The sequence below is a fragment of the Ovis aries genome, chromosome 12, assembly GCF_016772045.2.
Source record: "Ovis aries strain OAR_USU_Benz2616 breed Rambouillet chromosome 12, ARS-UI_Ramb_v3.0, whole genome shotgun sequence".
NCBI lineage: Eukaryota > Metazoa > Chordata > Mammalia > Artiodactyla > Bovidae > Ovis > Ovis aries.
Window position 1 is genome coordinate 78,922,476 of NC_056065.1, and position 20,011 is coordinate 78,942,486.

The 20,011-nt window shown below is 56.6% G+C and overlaps 1 protein-coding gene across 1 annotated transcript; it reads left to right on the forward strand.

Annotated features, from left to right (window-relative positions):
* Positions 1–8,421: 8,421 nt before the first annotated feature.
* On the forward strand, positions 8,422–19,614 carry LOC121816087 (maestro heat-like repeat-containing protein family member 7). Its single transcript, XM_042229446.2, has 5 exons — positions 8,422–10,880; positions 14,907–15,051; positions 15,404–15,564; positions 16,110–16,247; positions 16,712–19,614. Exons 1-5 carry the CDS (start codon positions 10,759–10,761, stop codon positions 16,995–16,997), a joined length of 852 nt encoding a protein of 283 aa, XP_042085380.1. The 5' UTR covers positions 8,422–10,758; the 3' UTR covers positions 16,998–19,614.
* Positions 19,615–20,011: the final 397 nt, after the last annotated feature.

Here is a 20,011-nt window from a genome sequence, read left to right on the forward strand (position 1 = left end):
CAGGACCTGGGAAGACCTCTGGGGGCACTCAGCCCCCCAGCCGCAGGGCAGACAAGGACTGTGAATCGGGCCAAGGGTCGGGGGCTTCGGGGATTTCAGCAGTACAGCCTCCTGGAGGCAGAGGGCCGGGAGGCCGCCTCCAAATGAAACGTCCCCATTCAGGGAGAGCCCTGAATGAAGGCTTGTAAGCAGCTCTGGGGCAGGGGGTGGGAGGCAGGGCCCTTCAGATGGCCCCCATCTTCCCAGGGCGGGGCCGGGGTGGACCGAGCTGGCACCGCTCAGCCAGTTGCCTGCCCTTTCTGGAAGCCTGACTTGGCTGTTGCCTAGGCGTGCCAATGGACTCCCCTCCTGACCATCATCCCGACCGTCGTCAAAAATTAAACAAAATCACTTTTTCGGGACTGCCTGATCGCGTCTCTGGGAGCCCTCCCTTGGCGGGTGAGTTACCCTGGGACCCGGCCGAGTCTCGGCTCCCGATGCCTCAGATGGGATGGTACTGGATGGCCCAGCCCTCGCTGGGCACTCGTGGATGGACTCGAGTCTGCCCACTCCTGGCTGCCTGGTCAGTCAGAGCTCTGGTCTCTGCACGCCAGTCCCTTTTCAGACCTGCCTCCCTGAGGGGCCTGGAGCTGGATGGGGATCAGGATGTCTCCTGGGGCTCTCCACTGTTCGGGAGATCCAAGGCAGACCTCTAGACCACCAGTGTGTCAGCAAGTCCCCGACCCCAGTCCTGACCTCCAGACTCTTCAATCCAGCCACAGCAACATCTCCTGTTTAGTGCCTAGTCAGTGTCTCAAGGGTTTCCCTGGTGGCTCAGACAGTAAAGAATCTGCCTGCAAGGCAGGAGACTGGGGTTTGATCCCTGGGTTGGGAAGATCCTCTTGAGAATGGAATGGCAACCCAGTTCACCATTCCTGCCTGGAGAATCCCATGGATGGAGGAGCCTGGTGAGCTACAGTCCATGGGGTCAGAAAGAGTCGGACACAACTGAACAACTAACACACACACACACACACACACACACGCGCGCGCACGCGCGCGCATCTCCGACCCAGCACATCCCAGCTGCGCTGCCAGCCCCAGACCTGCCCCGCCTCGCTTGCACAGGTCCTCAGGCCCCAAGTGTGTCTGCGCTTGTCTTTCTCTCACTCACACCCAGCGTATCACTCTCCCTCTGGGGCTGCCTTCAACACAGATACAGAATCTGACCACTCACTCCTACCATCCCGGGTCCAGTCCCCATCTCCTCTCCCCTGGATTATTACCATGTGACTCGGCCGCCTCTACCCGCCCCTGCCACCACCCTGCATCTCTCTAGGCTCAACCCAACAACCAGAGTGATTCTGTCTTACCCGAAACCTACCTAGGGCTCTGTCCTCCGCAGAACAAAAGCCAGAATCCACACAGCTGTCCTTGCAGCAGCTTCAGAAGGGCCTCCTGACCTGGCTCCTGACCGCTCTGCCTTCCTGACTGGCCACTCCCCTGCAGCCCCAATCCAGGCTCTAGGCCTCTGGGCTGTTCCAGCTGCCGGCCAAGCGTGGTCCTGCCCCAGGGCCTTTGCATCGACTGCTCTTTTGGCCTAGAAAGTTCTTTCCCCAGATATCTGTTGGGCTAGTTCCCAATGGCCTTCAAGGCCACTCAGGTTTTTTCTGACTTCCTGTGAGTGTATATATACGTGTATAAAGTGAAGTGAAGTTGCTCAGTCGTGTCCGACTCTTAGCGACCCCATGGACTGCAGCCTACCAGGCTCCTCCGTCCATGGGATTCTCCAGGCAAGAGTACTGGAGTGGGGTGCCATTGCCTATGTGTCTATATATGTGTGTGTGTGTGTGTGTGTATATGTGTGTGTGTGTATATATGTGTGTGTATGTGTATATATATGTGTGTGTGTATATATATACATACACACATCTGTACAAGCAAACGCAGAGGTGATTCCATTAGAACGACACTTGGCAGTGTCCTGTGAAGGGACCTGTTTGTATGTGTGCGCTGTGTCTGTAACCTCTGCCTACGGTGCACCTTTCCCATAGAAAGTGCTCAGTATACGTGGGCAGAAGAAGGGCCTTGCTCATTTCCTGCCGTGGGCCAGGGGTCATCCCACATTTTTCACATGAATGAATGAATTTAAACCTCGTAACAGTGATGGTCCCTGTGCTTACCAGCCCCGTGTTAAAGGAGGATTTAATTTGCTCAAGGCTGTGCCTTCATGTGTTGATGTTGTTGTTCAGCCGCTCAGTCCTATCCGCCTCTCTGCGACCCCGTGGACTGCAGCACACCAGGCCTCCCTGTCCCTCACCATCTCCCAGAACTTACTCAAACGTATGTCCATTGAGTCGGTGATGCCATCCAACCATCATCCTCCATCGCCCCCTTCTCCTCCCGCCTTCAGTCTTTCCCAGCGTCAGGGTCTTTTCCAGTGAGTCAGCTCTTCGCATCAGGTGGCCAAAGTATTGGAGCTTTCGCTTCAGCATCAGTCCTTCCAATGAATATTCAGTGTTGATTTCCTTCAGAATTAACTGGTTCGATCTCCTTGCTGTCCACAGGACTCTCAAGAGTCTTCTTCCTGCATTATTATCAGGCGTTAATTATTTATCACCATCATCATTCGTTATTTATCATTATCGTGCATTCTTTCATTGAATTCTCGCAATAATAATAGGGACGGTCATCCTCCCTATTGTCTAGACAGGAAACGAGCTGAGAGACTTTAACTTGGAAAGGTCCTGGGGCTCATTAAGCGGAAGAGCTAGCCTGGAACTCAGGCATTTGAACTTCAGCTGCAGTGCTCCGGCTCAGACCCTGCCCCGCCCCCAGGGCACTCCACCTGCTCCTGACACCCTGGGTGGACAGGCGCTATTCTTAGCCTCACCCCCAGCCTCTGTCTACACCTGGGTGCCGGCTCCACAGGGTTGCACTGGCTGAGTCATCCAAGGAAGTGCATAGGCCCTGAAGCCCCATTTGGGGTTTCAGGTTCCCTCCCATTCAAGGGTTTCAGAGCCCACCCAGAACAGCGCCAGCACCTGAGGCTCCCATCTCCTATCTCTCCTGGCCGTGCTTGATGCAGAAAGTCTCTTGACTGAGTCCCCCACGCAGTTCCCTTTCCACGGAGGCTTCTGTGGCCTACCTTTGGCCCCAGGCCTGGAGAAGCTGCTTCTTGGAGCTGGGGCAGTCACCTGGGACCCCAACAGCTTCTGAGCCCTCCTGAAAGCGGGAGGTTCTGCTTTCCTGTTCCGCCCAGAGAATCAGCCAGACTCCTCCCAACTGCATCCCCTGCAGGACTGCGCCAGTCAGAAAGAGAGGCCTATGAGTGCATCCAGGAGTTTCTAGAACAAGAGCAGGTGGTAAGGCAGCTCCCTGGAGCTTTCTGAGAACCGAGGAGGAACGAGGGTTCAGGCTTCCCAGGTGGCACTAGTGATAAGGAACCCACCTGCCAATGCAGGAGACCCAGGAGACCGGGGTTCAATCCCTGGGTCGGGAAGATCCCCTGGAGAAGGAAATGGCTACCCGCTCCAGTATTCTTGCCTGGGGAATCCCCATGGGCAGAGGTGCCTGGCGGGCTGCATACAGTCCCCGGGGTCGCTGAGAGTCAGACATGACTGAGCACGCACATGATCTGAATGCCAGCCCTGGCTCGGAAGCTGCCTGACCTGGCCTGTTAGGTGGCCAGGCCAGCCACAGAAGTGAAAAAAAACCCTGCCTTGTGGGCGCCCAAGACCCGCCCCCCCCCCAGCTTGGTCCCTGAAGAGCTACAGAGGGGTCAGGACACCGGTGGCCAGTGCTGGGTGCGGGGTGTGTGGAGGAAATGCTTCTGTGATCAGGGGTCTGGGCCCTGCGCGGGGCAGGGTCTGGGCAAGGGAGGTGGGGGGCGCTGCAGGCAGAGGTCGGGCTGCGGGCAGGGCTTGTGTGTCCCTCCATCCTAGCTCGAGATGGACAAGCTGAAGTTCCTGAGCGCAGTGGACACCTTGAGTGGCGCTGTCCATGCCCAGGCAAATGGCAACATGGACGATTTTTTTCCCAAAACTGTCCTGGCCGAGAAAATCATGGTGAGCAAGGCCCTCTCTTTCTGGGCATCAGTCCTCCGGGGACAAGAGTAACAAACCCAGCTGCGGGGTGGGGGTCCCTCTCTGAGGGGAATTCTCCTTTCCTCCTCCCTTCTAGAAATTAATCCTCGAAGAGTCCACGGAGGCCCTGGTCAGCACCGTGCGGCAGCAAGCCATGCTTTGCGTTGTGGCCCTGAGGTGCCTGGGTCCCGGAGGCCAGAGCATTGGGGTTGAGGGGCACGGCAAGCTTGGGGACCCGAGTTCTGGGCTTCAGGGGCAGGGCCCGTGACTGCCACCTCGCCTCCCAGCCTCCTGTGGAAGGGTACCCCCAACTCTCACTGTTAGAAAGCTGTTAGGGCATCAGTGTAGGGAAGCCTCCCGGAGACACCAAGACCCCCTTCCCTGCGGGGAAGTGTGTGAAGGCCCAGCAAGAGGGCAGAGCAGAATGCACCCCCTGCCGGCCCTGGACACCACCTGTGCTCCAGAGCCCCCCGTGGCCCCTCCCTTCCCTCCCTCACAGCCAGGTGAACCCGCCGCTCCACCTGTCCCAGAAACTGGACCTGGCCACTGCCGGCATCTCCAGCATCATCTCTCTGCCGCTCATCATGCCCAGCCTGGACCGCAAGGAAAGCGCCAGCCTCTACCTCCAGGTGCCGCCACTGCCCATCTGCAGGCCCCTCCGCCTCCTTGGGCTGGCTCCTGCTCCCACATCGCCCACATCCTTCTCCCCCGAGTGCTCTGTTTCCCTAGTGTCACAAGAGCCCCAGTTTTAGGAGACAGTCTGGGCATGAGCCCACAGGTTCTAGGGAATTACTGGCCAGTAGACTTGGCCAAACCTTCCCAGGAGTTTTCAGCTTGAAAGACAGAGGTTTCCTTGATCGAAGATGTCAGAGAATGAACCTCTAGTGGCGAGGGGCCCTCGGGGGCTGCATTTGTTGGAGAGAACAGCCCGGTGCCCACTCTTACTGTCTGGTGTACAGTTGGAGCTGGTCCGGGGCTCAGTGAGATCAAGCGGGGCTGGTGCTCGAAGATGGGAGGGCGTCGGCAGAGCCGGCCCATGGGAGTGGGGGCGCCCTGGTGAGCAGTCCGTCGTCTGACACCCTGCGCCCCCCGCCTGCCAGACAATCCAGGCCTTGGACGACATGTTACAGGCTCTCGTGATGGAGGATCTGGAGCCGAGCATGGCCTTCCTGCAGAGCTTCCTGGAGGTGAGGAAGGGAGATTGAAGCCCTGGGTGTGGGGGGAGGAAAGGAAGCTAAGGGTGCCTGGGGCTCCGCTGCGGCTGAAGGCCACCCTTCGGTCCTCAGACCTCAGCAGGCGTGTCTGTTCCCTGGAGACAGAGCCCTGGTGTCTCCCCTCCTCACGGAGTCCCCAAACGTTCTCAGTCATGGTACATTGTCACCCTGAGGGCTGAGTTTGAATTCGAGAAATAGCCAGGAGTCACTTGAAATGAACTTTCGGGACAAGATGGTAATTAACAAAGTTGATTTAATTTTGGATAAAATACTAGATGTGACTAAAGATAAGGAGACGGGATTGCCCAGCTATCTTATTTTAAACTTTCACTGAAGCTCCAGTACTTTAGTTACCTGATGAGAAGAGCTAACTCCCTGGAAACCTGTTGCTGGAAGGACTGAGGCAAGAGGAGAAGGGGGTGACAGAGGATGAGATGGCTGGATGGCATCACCAACTCAAGGACATGAGTTTGAGCAGGCTCTGGGAGATAGTGAAGGGCAGGGAAGCCTGGCGTGCTGCCGTCCAGGGAGTCACAAAGGGTTGGACACGACTTAGTGCCTGAACAGCAGCAGCAAAGGCTGTGTGCAGAGAGGAGGCGCGTCCGCATTAGGACAGTATTTGGGGGCGTGTGTCATTTCTTTTTTTTTTTTTTAATAATATTCATTGTTTTCTTGGTAATTTTACAAGCAATGCATGTTCATCACAGAAAACTAGAAAACTATAAAAACTAGATAAACTCGGCCAGCCGCGGCCACCCTCCTATGGTCTCTGTGGCTGGGATGCTGCGTGTTTCAGGGGTGTCTGCTTATCTCCGAGGCAGTGGTCGGGGATGGACTGAGGAGGGAGGGTGGGGCCCCACGGAAGGTGTGGGTGGGGTTTCCTTGCTCCCGCTGCAGGTCGTCCTGCCTTGCTTGGTGCAGTCGGATAAAGTGCACGAGCAGACCCGGATCTTGGGCGCCGTTTCTCGGATCCTGAGGTTTATCTGCAATTTCCCCGAGCTGGCAGTGAGTGCCTGGGGCACGTGAGGCTCTGCAGGGGTCCCTGGAGGGCAGCCACAGCACCTTGGCCCCACTGCTCCTGTGAGCTCTGAGCAGGCAGATACATCCCAGCCCAGGTGGAGGGCCTTGGCCCAGGGAGCTCCCACTGGCCAGCGTGCCTGGGGGTCTGGCCGCCCCAGTCTCCTGGGTACTGACTTGGAAGGTCCCTTTGCCAGCATTGTGTGGAGCTGCTGAGGTGGGGGCGCCCACAGCGGATACCAAGCCGTGTGGAGGGGAGGGGAAGTCGGAGGGGATGGGGGCTCCCGGGCAGGCCGGGCTGGAGGAGCACCCATGTGGCCCACAGGGTGCAACCGGGCCCCCTCCCGCAGCACATGGCGGAGTTCTCCGTGACTGGGAAGCTGATGGGCACGCTGGGCCTCCTCTGCATGAGCCCCAACCTGGAGGTCGGCATGGCGGCCTCAGAGGCACTGCACTACCTGTTCAAAGTCCTCGCGCTGCAGCGAAGTGAGCATCCTGGCCTGATGCCTCAGGGCCGTGGGAAACGGGGGCCCTGGCTCCCAGTGACAGGCCCCACTGGGAGCCCTGCGAGGTGTTGGGGGGCGCCAGGGGGCCGGCCTCCCTTCTCAGGGCAAGGCCCTAAACGCGCCTTATCCAGATGAGCCCCAGCCCAGTGCTGGTGCCACACCCTCTTAGGAGAGATTCCCGGGGACTCTCGAGAGGACAGGGAGCCAGGCTTGCAGCCGCCTGTGAGGTCCGCTTGGCCCCTCAGTGTTTCCAGCTGTCCCACCACTGCTGCGAGGGTCCAAGCTGGGAAACGAGGCTCCCTCCTCACGGGACAACCTGGGGACCCCTGATCTGGGCTTCCCCTGCCCCAGGAAAGTCAGAGATCTGGATGCACACACACGCAGAGTTGCCAGAGGAGTTTGCACATCTCCCCCAAAGGGAGCTTCAGAGGCTTGGCTTTTGTGATTAAACTGGGTCTGTTTCCCAGTTACTTAGCAGGGGCCGGGGGAGCAGCGTGTGGGAGCAGCGGCCTCGCTGACCTCCACCTGCCAGCCTGGCACCAGGGCCCGGGACCTCGCACGCTGTGGTGGGCCGGCGGCACTTCACCCTGGAACCCTCTTGGTCCGCTGAGGTTTGCTGCGGAAGAGCGAGGGCATGTTCCTTTCTCTCCCGCCGTTGGTTTTGGATCGCAGGTGAGAAGCAGAAGACAGAGAACATCCTGAAGGATCTGCAGAAGCACTTCCGGGGGGAGTGGCTGGCCAGCATCCAGGACCTCACCATGGTAGCGCGCACGCCCCACCCAGCACGGGCTCCTGGATGGGAAGCACAGGCAGGAAGAGGGCCGGGCCCGAGGGGTGATCCCCACTTCGAGGAAGGATCCCCGAAGTCCCAGGTCTCGTGGACAGCGTGCTGGAGGGGAAGGCCCGTTCCCCTGGCTGCCCTGGGGTGGACTGAGGTTTCAGTCACTGAGCGGGACTGTGCAGTGAGGTGCGGTCCGCTCTCCTCCCCACACACCTGTCTTTGGCCCAGCTTCCCTTCTGGTTTCTCAGCAGAGGTGGACTGCTGGCCCTGGGCACGGTGCCCCAGGCTCCGCCAGCTCCCGCCACTCCCTCCAGAAACCCAGACACCACCCTTCACTCTCCCTTCCTCTGCATGCCCAGCTCAACCCCACGCCCATCCACTCTGTCTCCTGAACCCCTTGCTCGTCCGCCTGCTCCGCTCTGGTCCCGCCGTGACCGTCACCCACCTGCTGCCTGTCACTGTGGCTGCCCCCTGCTCCTTCCCCATTTGCAGGAGGCCCCTCCGAGGCACCGTTTTTCTGCCTCACAGTCCAAGAATCGTTGCTCAGGCACAGACAGCGTCACCTCACTCCCCTTCAGACTCTTGCACGAGTCTGTTCTCACACCGAGGTCCAGTGTCTCACGGCCGAGGAGGCCCCTGGCGTCGGCTAGGCCTCACCTCCGCCTCGTCCTGCGTCCAGTCCTTCCCGCTGGCTCGGGGCTCCCTTGCAGGACAGACCCAGGAGCCGCTCCAGGCCTTTGCGGAATCCGTTGCCTCATCCTGGAAGCCTTCCCGCATTTTCAGCAGGCACCTCCTCCAGAAGCGTCCCCTAGTCTCCCAGATCTGGTTGGACACCCCTCTCGGTTCCTGCTGCCATCTCCCTGCCGCCCCATTGCTGCCCGCCTCCCTGCCTTGAGGGAGTCCCCAGCTCCCAGCTGCAGAGGCAGGCCCTGCGTCAGGGCTCAGTGCTGCGTGCGACTGGCCGCACCTGCTTCAGACCCGGAAGCCGGCGCCTGCTTTGCGGTGCAGTCACCCCGCTAGACATCAGAGCTCACCCCAGATGCAGCCCCCTGCTTGTGTCCAAGTGCAAACCCGGACGCCTTTACCATCTCCCTCTGGGAAGATCTGCTGGAGAAGGGACAGGCTGCCCACTCCAGCGTTCTTGGGCTTCCCTGGTTGCTCAGCTGGTGGAGTCTGTCTACAACGTGGGAGAATTGGGTTCGGTCCCTGGGTTGGGAAGATCCCCTGGAGAAGGGAACGGCCCCCCACTCCAGTATTCTGGCCTGGAGGTCCATGGGGTCGCCGAGAGTCGGACGTGACTAGACGACTCTCACTTCACTCACTTTCACTTCTCTGTGTGCTGCTGTGGGGACTGCTGGCCACGCCCCGCCTCCGCTTCACCCCGCGGGGAGCTGGGTGCTGGCCAGGGCCGCCTGTGCTGGACCCAGGCCGGCCGGCCTCTCCAGGGCGTGGAGGCCACAGGTAGACACAGAGGGGCTCAGCCCAGCTCCCTCTTCCCAGTTCTTCAGGAAGTACCTGACTCCCGAGGAGCGAGCGGACCTAATACTGGTGTCGCTGGAGGCCCTGACCAAGCCCAGCAGGCGTGACGCCCGGGCGGCCTCCAGGGTGCTGCGGACAATCCTGAAGTCCTCCGTCCCCAACATTGGCAAGGTAGCTGCTCCAGGGACTCCAGGGCCCGAGGGCAATTTGGGCCTTCTTCCTTTCCATTCCGTGTCGGATCTTGCTGTTTCACTTCCTACTGGTTGGGGTTAAGGAGTCGCGATCCTTGAATCCAGAGGAGAAAAAGTTAAACGAGGCGTGGTTTGCAGTTGTGTGGAAGGCCCTTCCATGGGGAGGGGTGACCACCTGTCCTCCGTCTCCACTGGGAAGGGAAGACTAGCGTCAGAGCTACAGCAGGAGGCCCTCGAGGGCCCCCAGGACCAGGAGACCCCTCAGACCTCCCTCCTGCGTCCAGACATGGGATGAGACCTCTGAGTGCTCTGTCAGGCCAGCGGGAGAACTCCCAGCAAGATTAGGAGATACCTGTTTCCATACCTTTATGTATGTCTATCCTCTACACCTCTATCTATATCCATGTATCTGTATATCTGTATCTACGTATAAACCTAGGGCACACTGACATGAGCTAGAGCTGGAGCACGGCCCTTTGTTGGAGGTGGGGCTTGTTCACAGAGAAATTAGGCCAGCCCAGTGTCTCTGTATCAGGTCCTCTTCGTTGGACCATTTTCAAAGCTCCTGTGGACAGACGGAGTCGCTCTCCTTTCAATGGCCTGCCCCGCTCCCACCTCCCCCACCACGCCAGTGCGGGCTCCGTGAGCAGTTGTGGGCTCTCCTCTTCTCTCTGGCCCGGGGCGCAATCTGAACACTCCTGAGCCAAAGGTCACCCTGAGGGCAGCCCCCCAGCGCCCACGTGGAGTCCCTGCCCAGCTCCTGGGCAGCCGGACTCTGCTCCCCACCCCACGCAGAGCTTGGGTCTCCTCCGGCACCACTTTCGTCATCGGAACCTTCTCCCTGTGGTGAACTGGAATTTGCACCCTCGTGGCTCCCAGGCCCAGGTCAGCTTCCCACGTTAGGCTGACTTCAGTTACTATTCAGGTTTACCAACGCCGAGCACCTCGCCCTGGGCTGGCCGCAGTCACGCGCTGTGTTATTTCTTACAACAAGTCTGCAGGGAAGTAACTGGAGTTGGGGAGAAGCTCACGGGCGGTATGGCCCTGTGACCTTCACTAGACGTGTTAACTCAGACCCATGAGGAGGCTGAACTGGTTCTCGTTGTCCGACGAGGAGCTAGAGCACAAAGAGGGCTGAACTGTCGCCAAAGCCACACAGCTGGTTAGTAGGGAGGGGGGCTCGAATCCAGGCAGAGTGACTCAGGCCCACACGGCCTCCCGTCCACACAGCCGGCGACGGGCCTGCCCTCCCCCCGCGACAGTCTCTGTGTCCCAGTTCCCTGCTCTGATCTTTGTGACCTGCTTTCCAGACCTGACTCCACAGCCTCTTTCCTGCTGCTGTCTACTCTGTGCCTCTTAAACCATGGCAGGGGGACAGCCCCCAGCGCCGCGTGGGCGCCTGGGGCCGAGGCTCCTGCCGAGCGGGTGTCAGGCACCCAGGAAGCAGGCACTCCGCCCCCCCGCCCCCTGCAGGTGCCTGAGATCATCAAGCACGTTTACCACCACATGCACAGCACCACGGACGCCGCGGCCCAGGAGACCATCCGGAAGGTGCTCCACGTGCTGGCCCAGACCTACATGGATGAGGTGGTCCTGACGCTCTTTGAGATGGACGAGCAGTCCCAGAGGTGGGTGGAGCCCCCGGGGCGGGGGGCAGACAAGCTCCCAGGCTCTGCCGATCTGCTTATTCTTAAAATATGTCCAATTTTTAGTACAAGGAAATTCCTTACTTGGGGCAAGGTGATTGTACCATTCAGTTCAGTTCAGTTCAGTCGCTCAGTCATGTCCGACTCTTTGCGACCCCATGAATCGCAGCACGCCAGGCCTCCCTGTTCATCACCATCTCCCGGAGTTCACTCAGACTCATGCCCATCGAGTCCGTGATGCCATCCAGCCATCTCATCCTCAGTCGTCTCCTTCTCCTCCTGCCCCCAATCCCTCCCAGCATCAGAGTATTTTCCAATGAGTCAACTCTTCACATGAGGTGGCCGAAGTACTGAAGTTTCAGCTTTAGCATCAGTCCTTCCAGTGAACACCCAGGACTGATCTCCTTCAGAATGGACTGGTTGGGTCTCCTTGCAGTCCAAGGGACCCTGAAGAGTCTTCTCCAACACCACAGTTCAAAAGCATCAATTCTTCAGTGCTCAGCTTTCTTCACAGTCCAACTCTCACATCCATACATGACCACAGGAAAAACCATAGCCTTGACTAGATGGACCTTTGTTGGCAAAGTAATGTCTCTGCTTTTGAATATGCTATCTAGGTTGGTCATAACTTTTCTTCCAAGGAGGAAGCGTCTTTTAATTTCATGGCTGCAGTCACCATCTGCACTGATTTTGGAGCCCCCCAAGGTAAAGTCTGACATTGTTTCCACTGTTTCCCCATCTATTTCCCATGAAGTGATGGGACCGGATGCCATGATCTTCGTTTTCTGAATGTTGAGCTTTAAGCCAACTTTTTCACTCTCCTCTTTCACTTTCATCCAGAGGCTTTTTAGTTCCTCTTCACTTTCTGCCATAAGGGTGGTGTCATTTGCATATCTGAGGTTATTGCTATTTCTCCTGGCAATCTTGATTCCAGCTTGTGCTTCTTCCAGCCCAGTGTTTCTCATGATGTACTCTGCATATAAGTTAAATAAGCAGGGTGACAATATACAGCCTTGAAGTACTCCTTTTCCTATTTGGAACCAGTCTGTTGTTCCATGTCCAGTTCTAACTGTTGCTTCCTGACCTGCATACAGATTTCTCAAGAGGCAGGTTAGGTGGTCTGGTATGCCCATCTCTTTCAGAATTTTCCACAGTTCACCATTAATATTGGTTTATTGCAGAAAATTTTGAAAGTATGTACATTTTTGAAAAAGAAAAGAAATCTCACCCCAAGGCAACCTCTGCTGTTACTTAGGTATAATTTATAGTGTGTCTACCTCTTAAGAATGATTTTGTTCAATTTTTATAAACACAACAAAAGAACATACACAAAAAGGGTTTTAAAAAACAGTCACTCAGATATACCAATCTCCACATTTTTTTTCATAGCATTTTTCTCAAAATTAAAACTACTTTGTAAACAATTTTAATAGCCATCTGATATTATGTAGTATGGATGTACTAAGCTGTAAAACATTAAAATTTTTCCATGTAGTAAAATTCATCCTTTGATCACACAGTTCCACAAGTTTTCTCAAACGTATAGTCACAGTCATCACCACCACAATTAAGACACTAAACGCTTCCACTGCCCTCCAAATCCCGTACTTCTGGAATCACTCCCTGCCCCACCACGAGCCTTGCCCCCGTTCTGTCCTCCACCCCTGTTGTTGGGCCTTTCCCAGGACGTCCTAGGAACAGAACCACACAGTACGGTCACACTGCACAGAGCAGAGTCGTGCGTCCGATCCTGGCTTCTCTCGCTCACGTGGGTGTTTGGGATTCATCCAGGGCATCGTGTGGGTCAGAAATTCACCCCGTTCCTTGCTGAACAACAGCACCCCATTGTGTGTTCATCAGCCACCTGGCTTTTCCCAGTTCTGGGCTCTTCCAGGTAATGCCGCTGTGAATATTTGTGCACAGGCTTTTGTGTAAATGTTGGCTTTCATCTCTCTTGGCTGAGTTCCTAGGGGTTGCATTTCTGGGTAATACGGGAGCTGTCCATTTAACAGCTTTAAAGAAACCGCCAAACTTTTCCACCGTGGTTGTGGCGTTTGCCTTTCTGCCAGCGGTTTACCAAAGTGCTTTCGGGTTGCTTCCACCCTTGCCCACACTTGGTATCGTCATTAAGAAAGACCTAGTCATTCTAGTAGGTGTGCAGGGGCATCTTGGTTTTATTTGCGTTTGACTCTTAATTGCACCTGATGTTGACCGTGATTTCTTGTGTTCATTTACCTCCGCATATCTGCTTTGGCCAAATCTCCAAATCTTCTACCCATTTCTTTCCTTTTTTATAAGCCCTTTTCACTATTTTAAAGTACTTTTTAATATTTCTGTCTTTGTTTTCATTTATTTGGCTGTGCCGGGTCTTAGCTGTGGCACGCGGGACCTCGTTCCTCACCCGGGGATGGAGCCCGTGTCCCGTGTCTGGGCGGAAGGGGTCCTAACCGCTGGGCCACCGGGCAAGGCCTCGGGCTCTCATTTTATGGCTTCTTTCCTGTTTGCCTCCTCCAGGCTCTGATCCTATGTTTCCACTTCCCTGAATTATTTTGGATAACTTGTGTGTTTTTTAAGGCATTCCTTCCGGTAAAGCGTCTGTCTACAGTGTGAGAGACCTGGGTTCGATCCCTGGGTCGGGAAGATTCCCTGGAGAAGGAAATGGCAACCCACTCCAGTACTCTTGCCTTGAAAATCCCATGGACGGAGGAGCTTGGTGCAGGCTACTATCCATGGGGTCGCAAAGAGTCGGGCACAACTGAGCAACTTCACTTTTCTTAATTTATCCATTGTATTTTGACTCCATCAATTTTTAGTGGAGTCCTAGGGATTTACAAACCTCAATTGTCATAGTGTGCTGACATCCCTAAACTTTCATAGTCCATTTAGAATTAATATTTTACAGCCTCAAGAAAACATGGAAGCTTTCAACATGTAGCTTCCTTGGCTTCCTTACTTATGGAAGTAAGGAAGGAACTTACTTCCTTACTTATGGTATGGTTGCCATACATATTATATCTCTACACATGAAGAAACACCACCAAAAAAAAGTTTTAATTTTTGCTTTAATAGTCATACATATTTTTAAACTTATCATGGGAAGCTATTAAGTATTTGGCAAACGAATTCAAAGTCTATTACTAATTGAAAAAAAAATCCTCTATTATGGGAAAAAACTTCCCTGGCATGATGAAGAGCATTTATCAGAAATTAATAAGCAATCTTAATTTCCCAGTTGAGAAATTACATACCTCCCTGGCCAGGGCTCTGCTGGCCAGGACAGAGCAAGGCAGCGCTGGTCTGTCTCTTCCCCTGATGAACACGTGAAACACTGGCCAAGCGCCCATGTTTTCTGTTTGGCTTCTTTCCTTCGTCTTTTCTCCCGAGAGCCCTGAGATGCCACATCACCAGCAGGGAGGCTGTCTTCATCCTCGTCTTCAGCCTCTCAATTTTTTCATGACCCTCTCCTCCTGTCTCGCAAAGGTCATGGCTTCTTGGGTACAGCAAGTGGACTTTCCTGAAATTATATCCTGTTATTTGGAGAAATAATTTTCAGATCTCTCCTCTTCCTCTGGGTGTGAATTTGTCAGGTTGGGATGAGCAGGTAAGGTGTCCCAGGCAAAGGGAAAACATGAGTGAAATGCATTCAGGCAAGGCTGGAAGGGCCTGTGCGGGGAAGTGACCGCCGGGGCCTGGAGGGTGGCCTGCTGGGCCCGGACCGGCGGCTGGAGCACCAGCCGGGACGCGGCCACAGGGGTGGCTTCTGACCCGTGGGCCTCAGCTGCTTCCTTCTGGCAGGTTCGCAGGCTGTGTGAGCACTTTGAGAGCCACCTGCACGTGAGGTGGCGGAGGACAGGAGGTGCGGAGGCGATGGAAAGATGGAAGGAGTTGACGGAGGAAAGGGGAGGGGAGAAGGCAGAGCGAAGGGTAGGAAGAGGGAGCTGGGCCCTGAGCAGAGCGGCAGAGCCCCTCCCGGGAGGCTGACCTTGACGGTGGGCTTTCGCCCTGCAGGGGGGCTCACAAGCCCTGGGAGATCCTGGCGTCCTTCCCCAAAGGCTACGAAGTGATCATGGAGCACCTCCTGCAGAGGCTGACCCCCCAGCAGAGGTCCCGGCCCCACGAGCCCGGCTGCAGAGCACAGATCTCTCCGTTGATCGTACGCGGGCTCGAGGAGGGCGGGGTGCCCCGGGGTCCGTCCCAGGCTGTCCGGAGCTCTCAAGTGGCTGCTGTGGACAGAGGAGGCTGAACACCCTTGCGGCCTCCTCTCCGGTGGGGCCCCGGGGAGTCTGCCATGCCTGAGAACCGGCTCCTCATCCTCCTGGGCAAGACAGAGTGAGACCAGCACCCCAGTGCAAGAGAAGCAAGCCACCAGCAGAGCCCCCAGAGGGCTTTTAACGGAGAGCAGCCCAGAAGGCCCTGCACTTCCTGGGCTCGGCAGAGGGCCCCGGGGGCTGGCCGTGGGTCGTGTCGGCCCGGTGCTGCAGCTGACAACGACCCCCACCCCACAGGCCACCAGGGCCCTCCACGAGCTGCTGCTGGAGCCCAGCCGGAGAGTGGAGGTGCAGGCCTTCTTCCCGTACCTGTTCCTGGCCCTGCTGTTCCGCATCTCCTCCCTCCTGGGGGTGGGGGCCGCCCAGCCCCCTGTGAGCCAGGGGATGGACCCCGTCAGGTACTCCCTTTCCGGCTGTCGCTCGGGGACCTCGTCTGCCGTTTTTCAAGTCTGCCGGGCCCGGGCTCCCCGTACTCCCTCCAACAGCTCTTGCCAAGGCTTTTATTGATGATTTTTTTCTTACTTATTTTTGGCCACGTTGTGTGGTACGCGGAATCTTAGTTCCCCAACCGGGGATGGAACCTGGGTCCCCTGCCCTTGGAGCTCGGAGTCTTAACCACTGGACCGCCAGGAGGGTCCTTGGCCGGGCTTCTTAGAAAGACTTTCTGTACATCTGGCTTTCTGGGCGGATGCAGGGATCCTGTCCCTACGTGACAGCGGTGCAGAAGCTGACACCACGCACCTGAGTCTGCAGAGCCTCGCCCCCACCCTGGTGCCCCAGCTGTCTTGGCTTCTGGCACCTCGTTCGAGGAACGTTGCCAGGGTCCCTGAGGGCTGTCCCACCCCCTAAAGGTGGCGGCTGTGCGGGAGGCTGGGTGGACAGGAGGTTCCCAGGTGAGGAGAGGACGACCTTTCCTCTGCTCTCTGCACCCCCCGCCTCCCAGCTGCTCCGTGGAGGCGCTGAAGACCCTGATGAGGAGCGCGGGGTACAGCGACCACGTGGCCTGCGTTCAGGAGCTGCAGGGCTGGGAGCTGCTCACCAGTCCGGAGAGACACCGCGACGGGGTGGCCCTGCTGGGCAGGTGAGCCTGGGCCGTGCCTGCCCGGGGCCCGCCCCCTGGTGGAGCCCCGCCCCGCCCCTGGGGCCCGCCCCCTGGTGGAGCCCCGCCCCGCCCCGGGGACCCGCCCCCTGGTGGAGCCCCGCCCCGCCCCTGGTGGAGCCCCGCCCCGCCCCTGGGGCCCGCCCCCTGGTGGAGCCCCGCCCCGCCCCTGGGCCCGCCCCCTGGTGGAGCCCCGCCCCCTGGTGGAGCCCCGCCCCGGGGACCCGCCCCCCTGGTGGAGCCCCGCCCCGCCCCGGGGCCCGCCCCCTGGTGGAGCCCCGCCCCGCCCCTGGGACCCGCCCCCTGGTGGAGCCCCGCCCCGCCCCTGGGGCCCGCCCCCTGGTGGAGCCCCGCCCCGCCCCGGGGCCCGCCCCCTGGTGGAGCCCCGCCCCGCCCCGGGGACCCCTGTACGCAGGCCTGAGCCCGGGCGCCCGTCCCCGCAACAGGGCCATGGTCCTCCGCAAATGCTGGCATAGCCGCCCGGTGTTCCGCCTCACCATCCGCGTCCTCCAGGACCCCGACCTCGAGAACCACATGACGGCTCTCGTGTTCTTCACCGAGGCGAGTGGCCGGGTCTGGAGGGCGGGTGGGGGGCTGCGCCTCCGGGAGCAGTTACTCCGGGGGCCGTGGCCTGACTCACATCAGGCTGGGAGACGTTGCTCGGGACACCTGGTTGGTCACCTGGAATCTCAGGCCTTGAGTTTACCTGGTGCGACTGAGTCTCGGCTCTAATTTCATGACCACCACGGCGCCCCCGCAGCCACCCTGCCTCAGAGTCACTCTCTGCTCAGCTCTCTGGTTGGCTCAATGTATTCTGGTCACCTGGCAGCATAAAGGCATAGAAATTTGGAAGTTATGGAAAAGAATCTTACAAGCAACAACCATGAATAATGGTGATGCTCGGAAGAAACCACTTCTAGATTTTGGTCTGAATGGGGGGGGGGTGGGTGTTTTCCTGGAGGAGGAAATGGCAACCCACTCCAGTACGCTTTCCTGGAGATTCCCATGGACAGAAGAGCCTGGCGGGCTGCAGTCCATAGGGTCGCACAGAGTCGGACACGACTGAGCGTCTGAGCCACCACCGTGGGTGTGTTTGTCATGTCTGAGATCACTGTCCGTTCATGTTCTGTATTCTACCGTCTTAGAGCACCTTCTGCGTCATTACGTATTTTTTCTGAGGGGGGGCTATGCATAAGTTTTAATGGGGATGTAGCATCTCATCACAAAGGTATTTTATGGTTGATCTGACATTCAGTTTCTAATTTTAAACTATTATAATAACACTATAATGAGCATCTCTGTGAAAGCTTTGTCCATATTCCAGATTATTCGCTTAACTACGAAACATAGTAAGTGGAAGACTTGGTTCAAAAAATATGAATGTCTTCTATGACTCTTGAGACTGATGCCAAGTTAGTCTGATGTGTCTAATTAGACCAATGTCCTCCAGTAAAGTTGTACCAACTTATACTCCCACCGGCGGTGTTTAAAGGGAGTTCAGGATTTCTGACTCACCACAGCTTTAAATAAGCTCCTTTTGTAATTTGAAGCCACAGAGTTGTTTCAATAGGAGTGGATTTCTTCTGAAATAACAGAGAGAGAGGTTATACAGTGCTAGTCCTGGAATGCAGCCGGATAGAACCTGCGGGGTTGCGCTGTGTTTTGTGCAGGTTGAGGGCAGCAGTGTCTTGTCTGTGGAGCCCCGCCCCCCCACACCCGTGAACCTGTGTTGATTTGTGCACGGGGGTGGGGCGCTGACCAGGCAGACAGGGACCCGTGTCGTGTTGTCAGAACCCCTGCTGAGGATGGCGGGTGTGGACAGGCACGCCCAGGCCCCTCACCAGAAGGGGACTCTGTGTGCAGTGACTGGCCAGCATGAGTGCCCCTCCTCTCTCGGGAGCTTGCCCACGCCAGACCGCTGGGCCCCGACGGCCGAGGCCTGGACTCCGAGGGCCTGGGGGAGGGCTTCGTTTTCTGGATCTATTCCAGTGGTGGTTCTCCTCCGGGCGGTCCTGGGACCCAGCTTCGGGAAGCAGCAGAGGGCACATGCCAGGGCGGCAGGGGGGCCCCCACATGGAGGGGTCCTGGACTCAGGCTGTGCCGGGGAACCCTCTGGGCATCTTCTAAACACACCAAGGGTTGACCACTGCACCACCCCTCCACCGTCCTGCCTACGTATCCTCTCTATCGGTGGCCTGGGGTGGGGTCTCGGTGGCTGTTTACTTGAGAAGACCCCAAGCTTAGAGCTGCCTTCTGGAAATACAGCTAGGATGGAGAACCTCTCTAGAAGTTCCCCCAAATGCATGATGTCCACTGAAAACAGGGGAGATGGGCCTTCGTGTCTCCCACCCTTCTTGGACTTCTGGGCTGGGAAGCGGGGAGGGAGGAGTCAGCAGCTGGGGAGAAGGCTGGACCAACTTCACTACCATCCACTGAAGGGTGGTCCAGTCAGTTTTAAGGTGGGAAACCAGTGGGGCTTTAGGTACCAGCTGGAGAAGTGGGTCAGGGTCTGTCAAGGGGAGAGAACGGCTATGACAGCTCCTAACAATACGCGTGCTTTTCACCTGCCCTGTTTATTGTTTGGCTTCCTTGGTGGTTCAGACAGTAAAGCACCTGTCTGCAGTGCGGGAGACCCGGGTTCGATCCCTGGGTCGGGAAGGCCCCCAGGAGAAGGCAGTGGCAACCCACTCTAGTCCTCTTGCCTGGAAAATCCCATGGACAGAGGAGCCTGGTAGGCTACAGCCCATGGGGTCCCAAAGAGTCGGACACGACTGAGCGACTTGACTTTTGTTTGGTTATCCTCATCTGTTTCCTGGGCAGGATCATAGTAAAAATATGTAAAACCATCAGGGCCATCAGCTTTTGTCCTGGATTCTCAAGGAGGTCAGTAATTTTAACTCTTGCTGTAACTCTGTGAAAAAAAGGTGTTATTACCTCTGTTTTGCAGAGGATGAAACTGAGGTTCAAAGAATCTAAGAAAATTGTTCAGCTAGAGAGTCCAAGGGGTGGGTCTGCCTGTCTGCTAGTCAGAGACAGTAGCTGTCCCCAAAAACACCCCCATCACCAGACTACTCGTGGAGACACAGACGTGCGTGCACACAGAACAAGCTCCTGTTGGTTAAATGCATCACATTAGCTTTGGTCTTGTTCACTTTTACTTTAAATAATATAAATACACGTATAATTTACATAAATATACAAAGAAAATCACGTTTGCTATTTTCTTCTCATTGTATTTTGTTTTCTAAATTGAATGTACATTGTATTGAAACTAGAATTTATTTTCTAAATTTAATTATATTCTACTTTCCAGATTCTAAATTTGTTTCTTTTAATTATATTCTATTTTCTAAATCATTTGCTATTTTCTTTTAACTGTCGCCTTTTTTTCTTTCCCATTTTTCCATCTCCCTCCAGCCTCACCACCCCTGCACCCATACGTCTCATATGCGAGCAACCAAACATGCCTCCTGTGTGTGTGCTCACCAGTGCTTCTTACCTTGATCCCCTGGGGTTCCCCTTGTCAAAGGTCCCCTAGGGAGACTTGCAGGCTGGAGGACAACTTCCGGAACGACAGCCTGTGAACGTGACCCTCCAGCTGACCGTTGGCCCCTGTAGCAGTTCTTCCAAATCCTGAAAAGCGTTTCCTCACTCTCGAGCAGGAGCCTGGACTCTGGGTCGCCGAGGACGCCTCCTCCGGGCCCGCCTCCTCCGACTCTCTCCGTGTCCTCGTGCAGCTGCTGCAG

Bases quoted from the DNA above. Each gene is read 5' to 3' on its own strand.
- LOC121816087 (XM_042229446.2), top strand. From the start codon at position 10,759: ATGCACAGCACCACGGACGCCGCGGCCCAGGAGACCATCCGGAAGGTG. The intron at 10,881-14,906 runs GTGGGTGGAGCC...TTCGCCCTGCAG, and splicing joins ATGGACGAGCAGTCCCAGAG to GGGGGCTCACAAGCCCTGGG. The intron at 15,565-16,109 runs GTACTCCCTTTC...CCCGCCTCCCAG, and splicing joins CAGGGGATGGACCCCGTCAG to CTGCTCCGTGGAGGCGCTGA.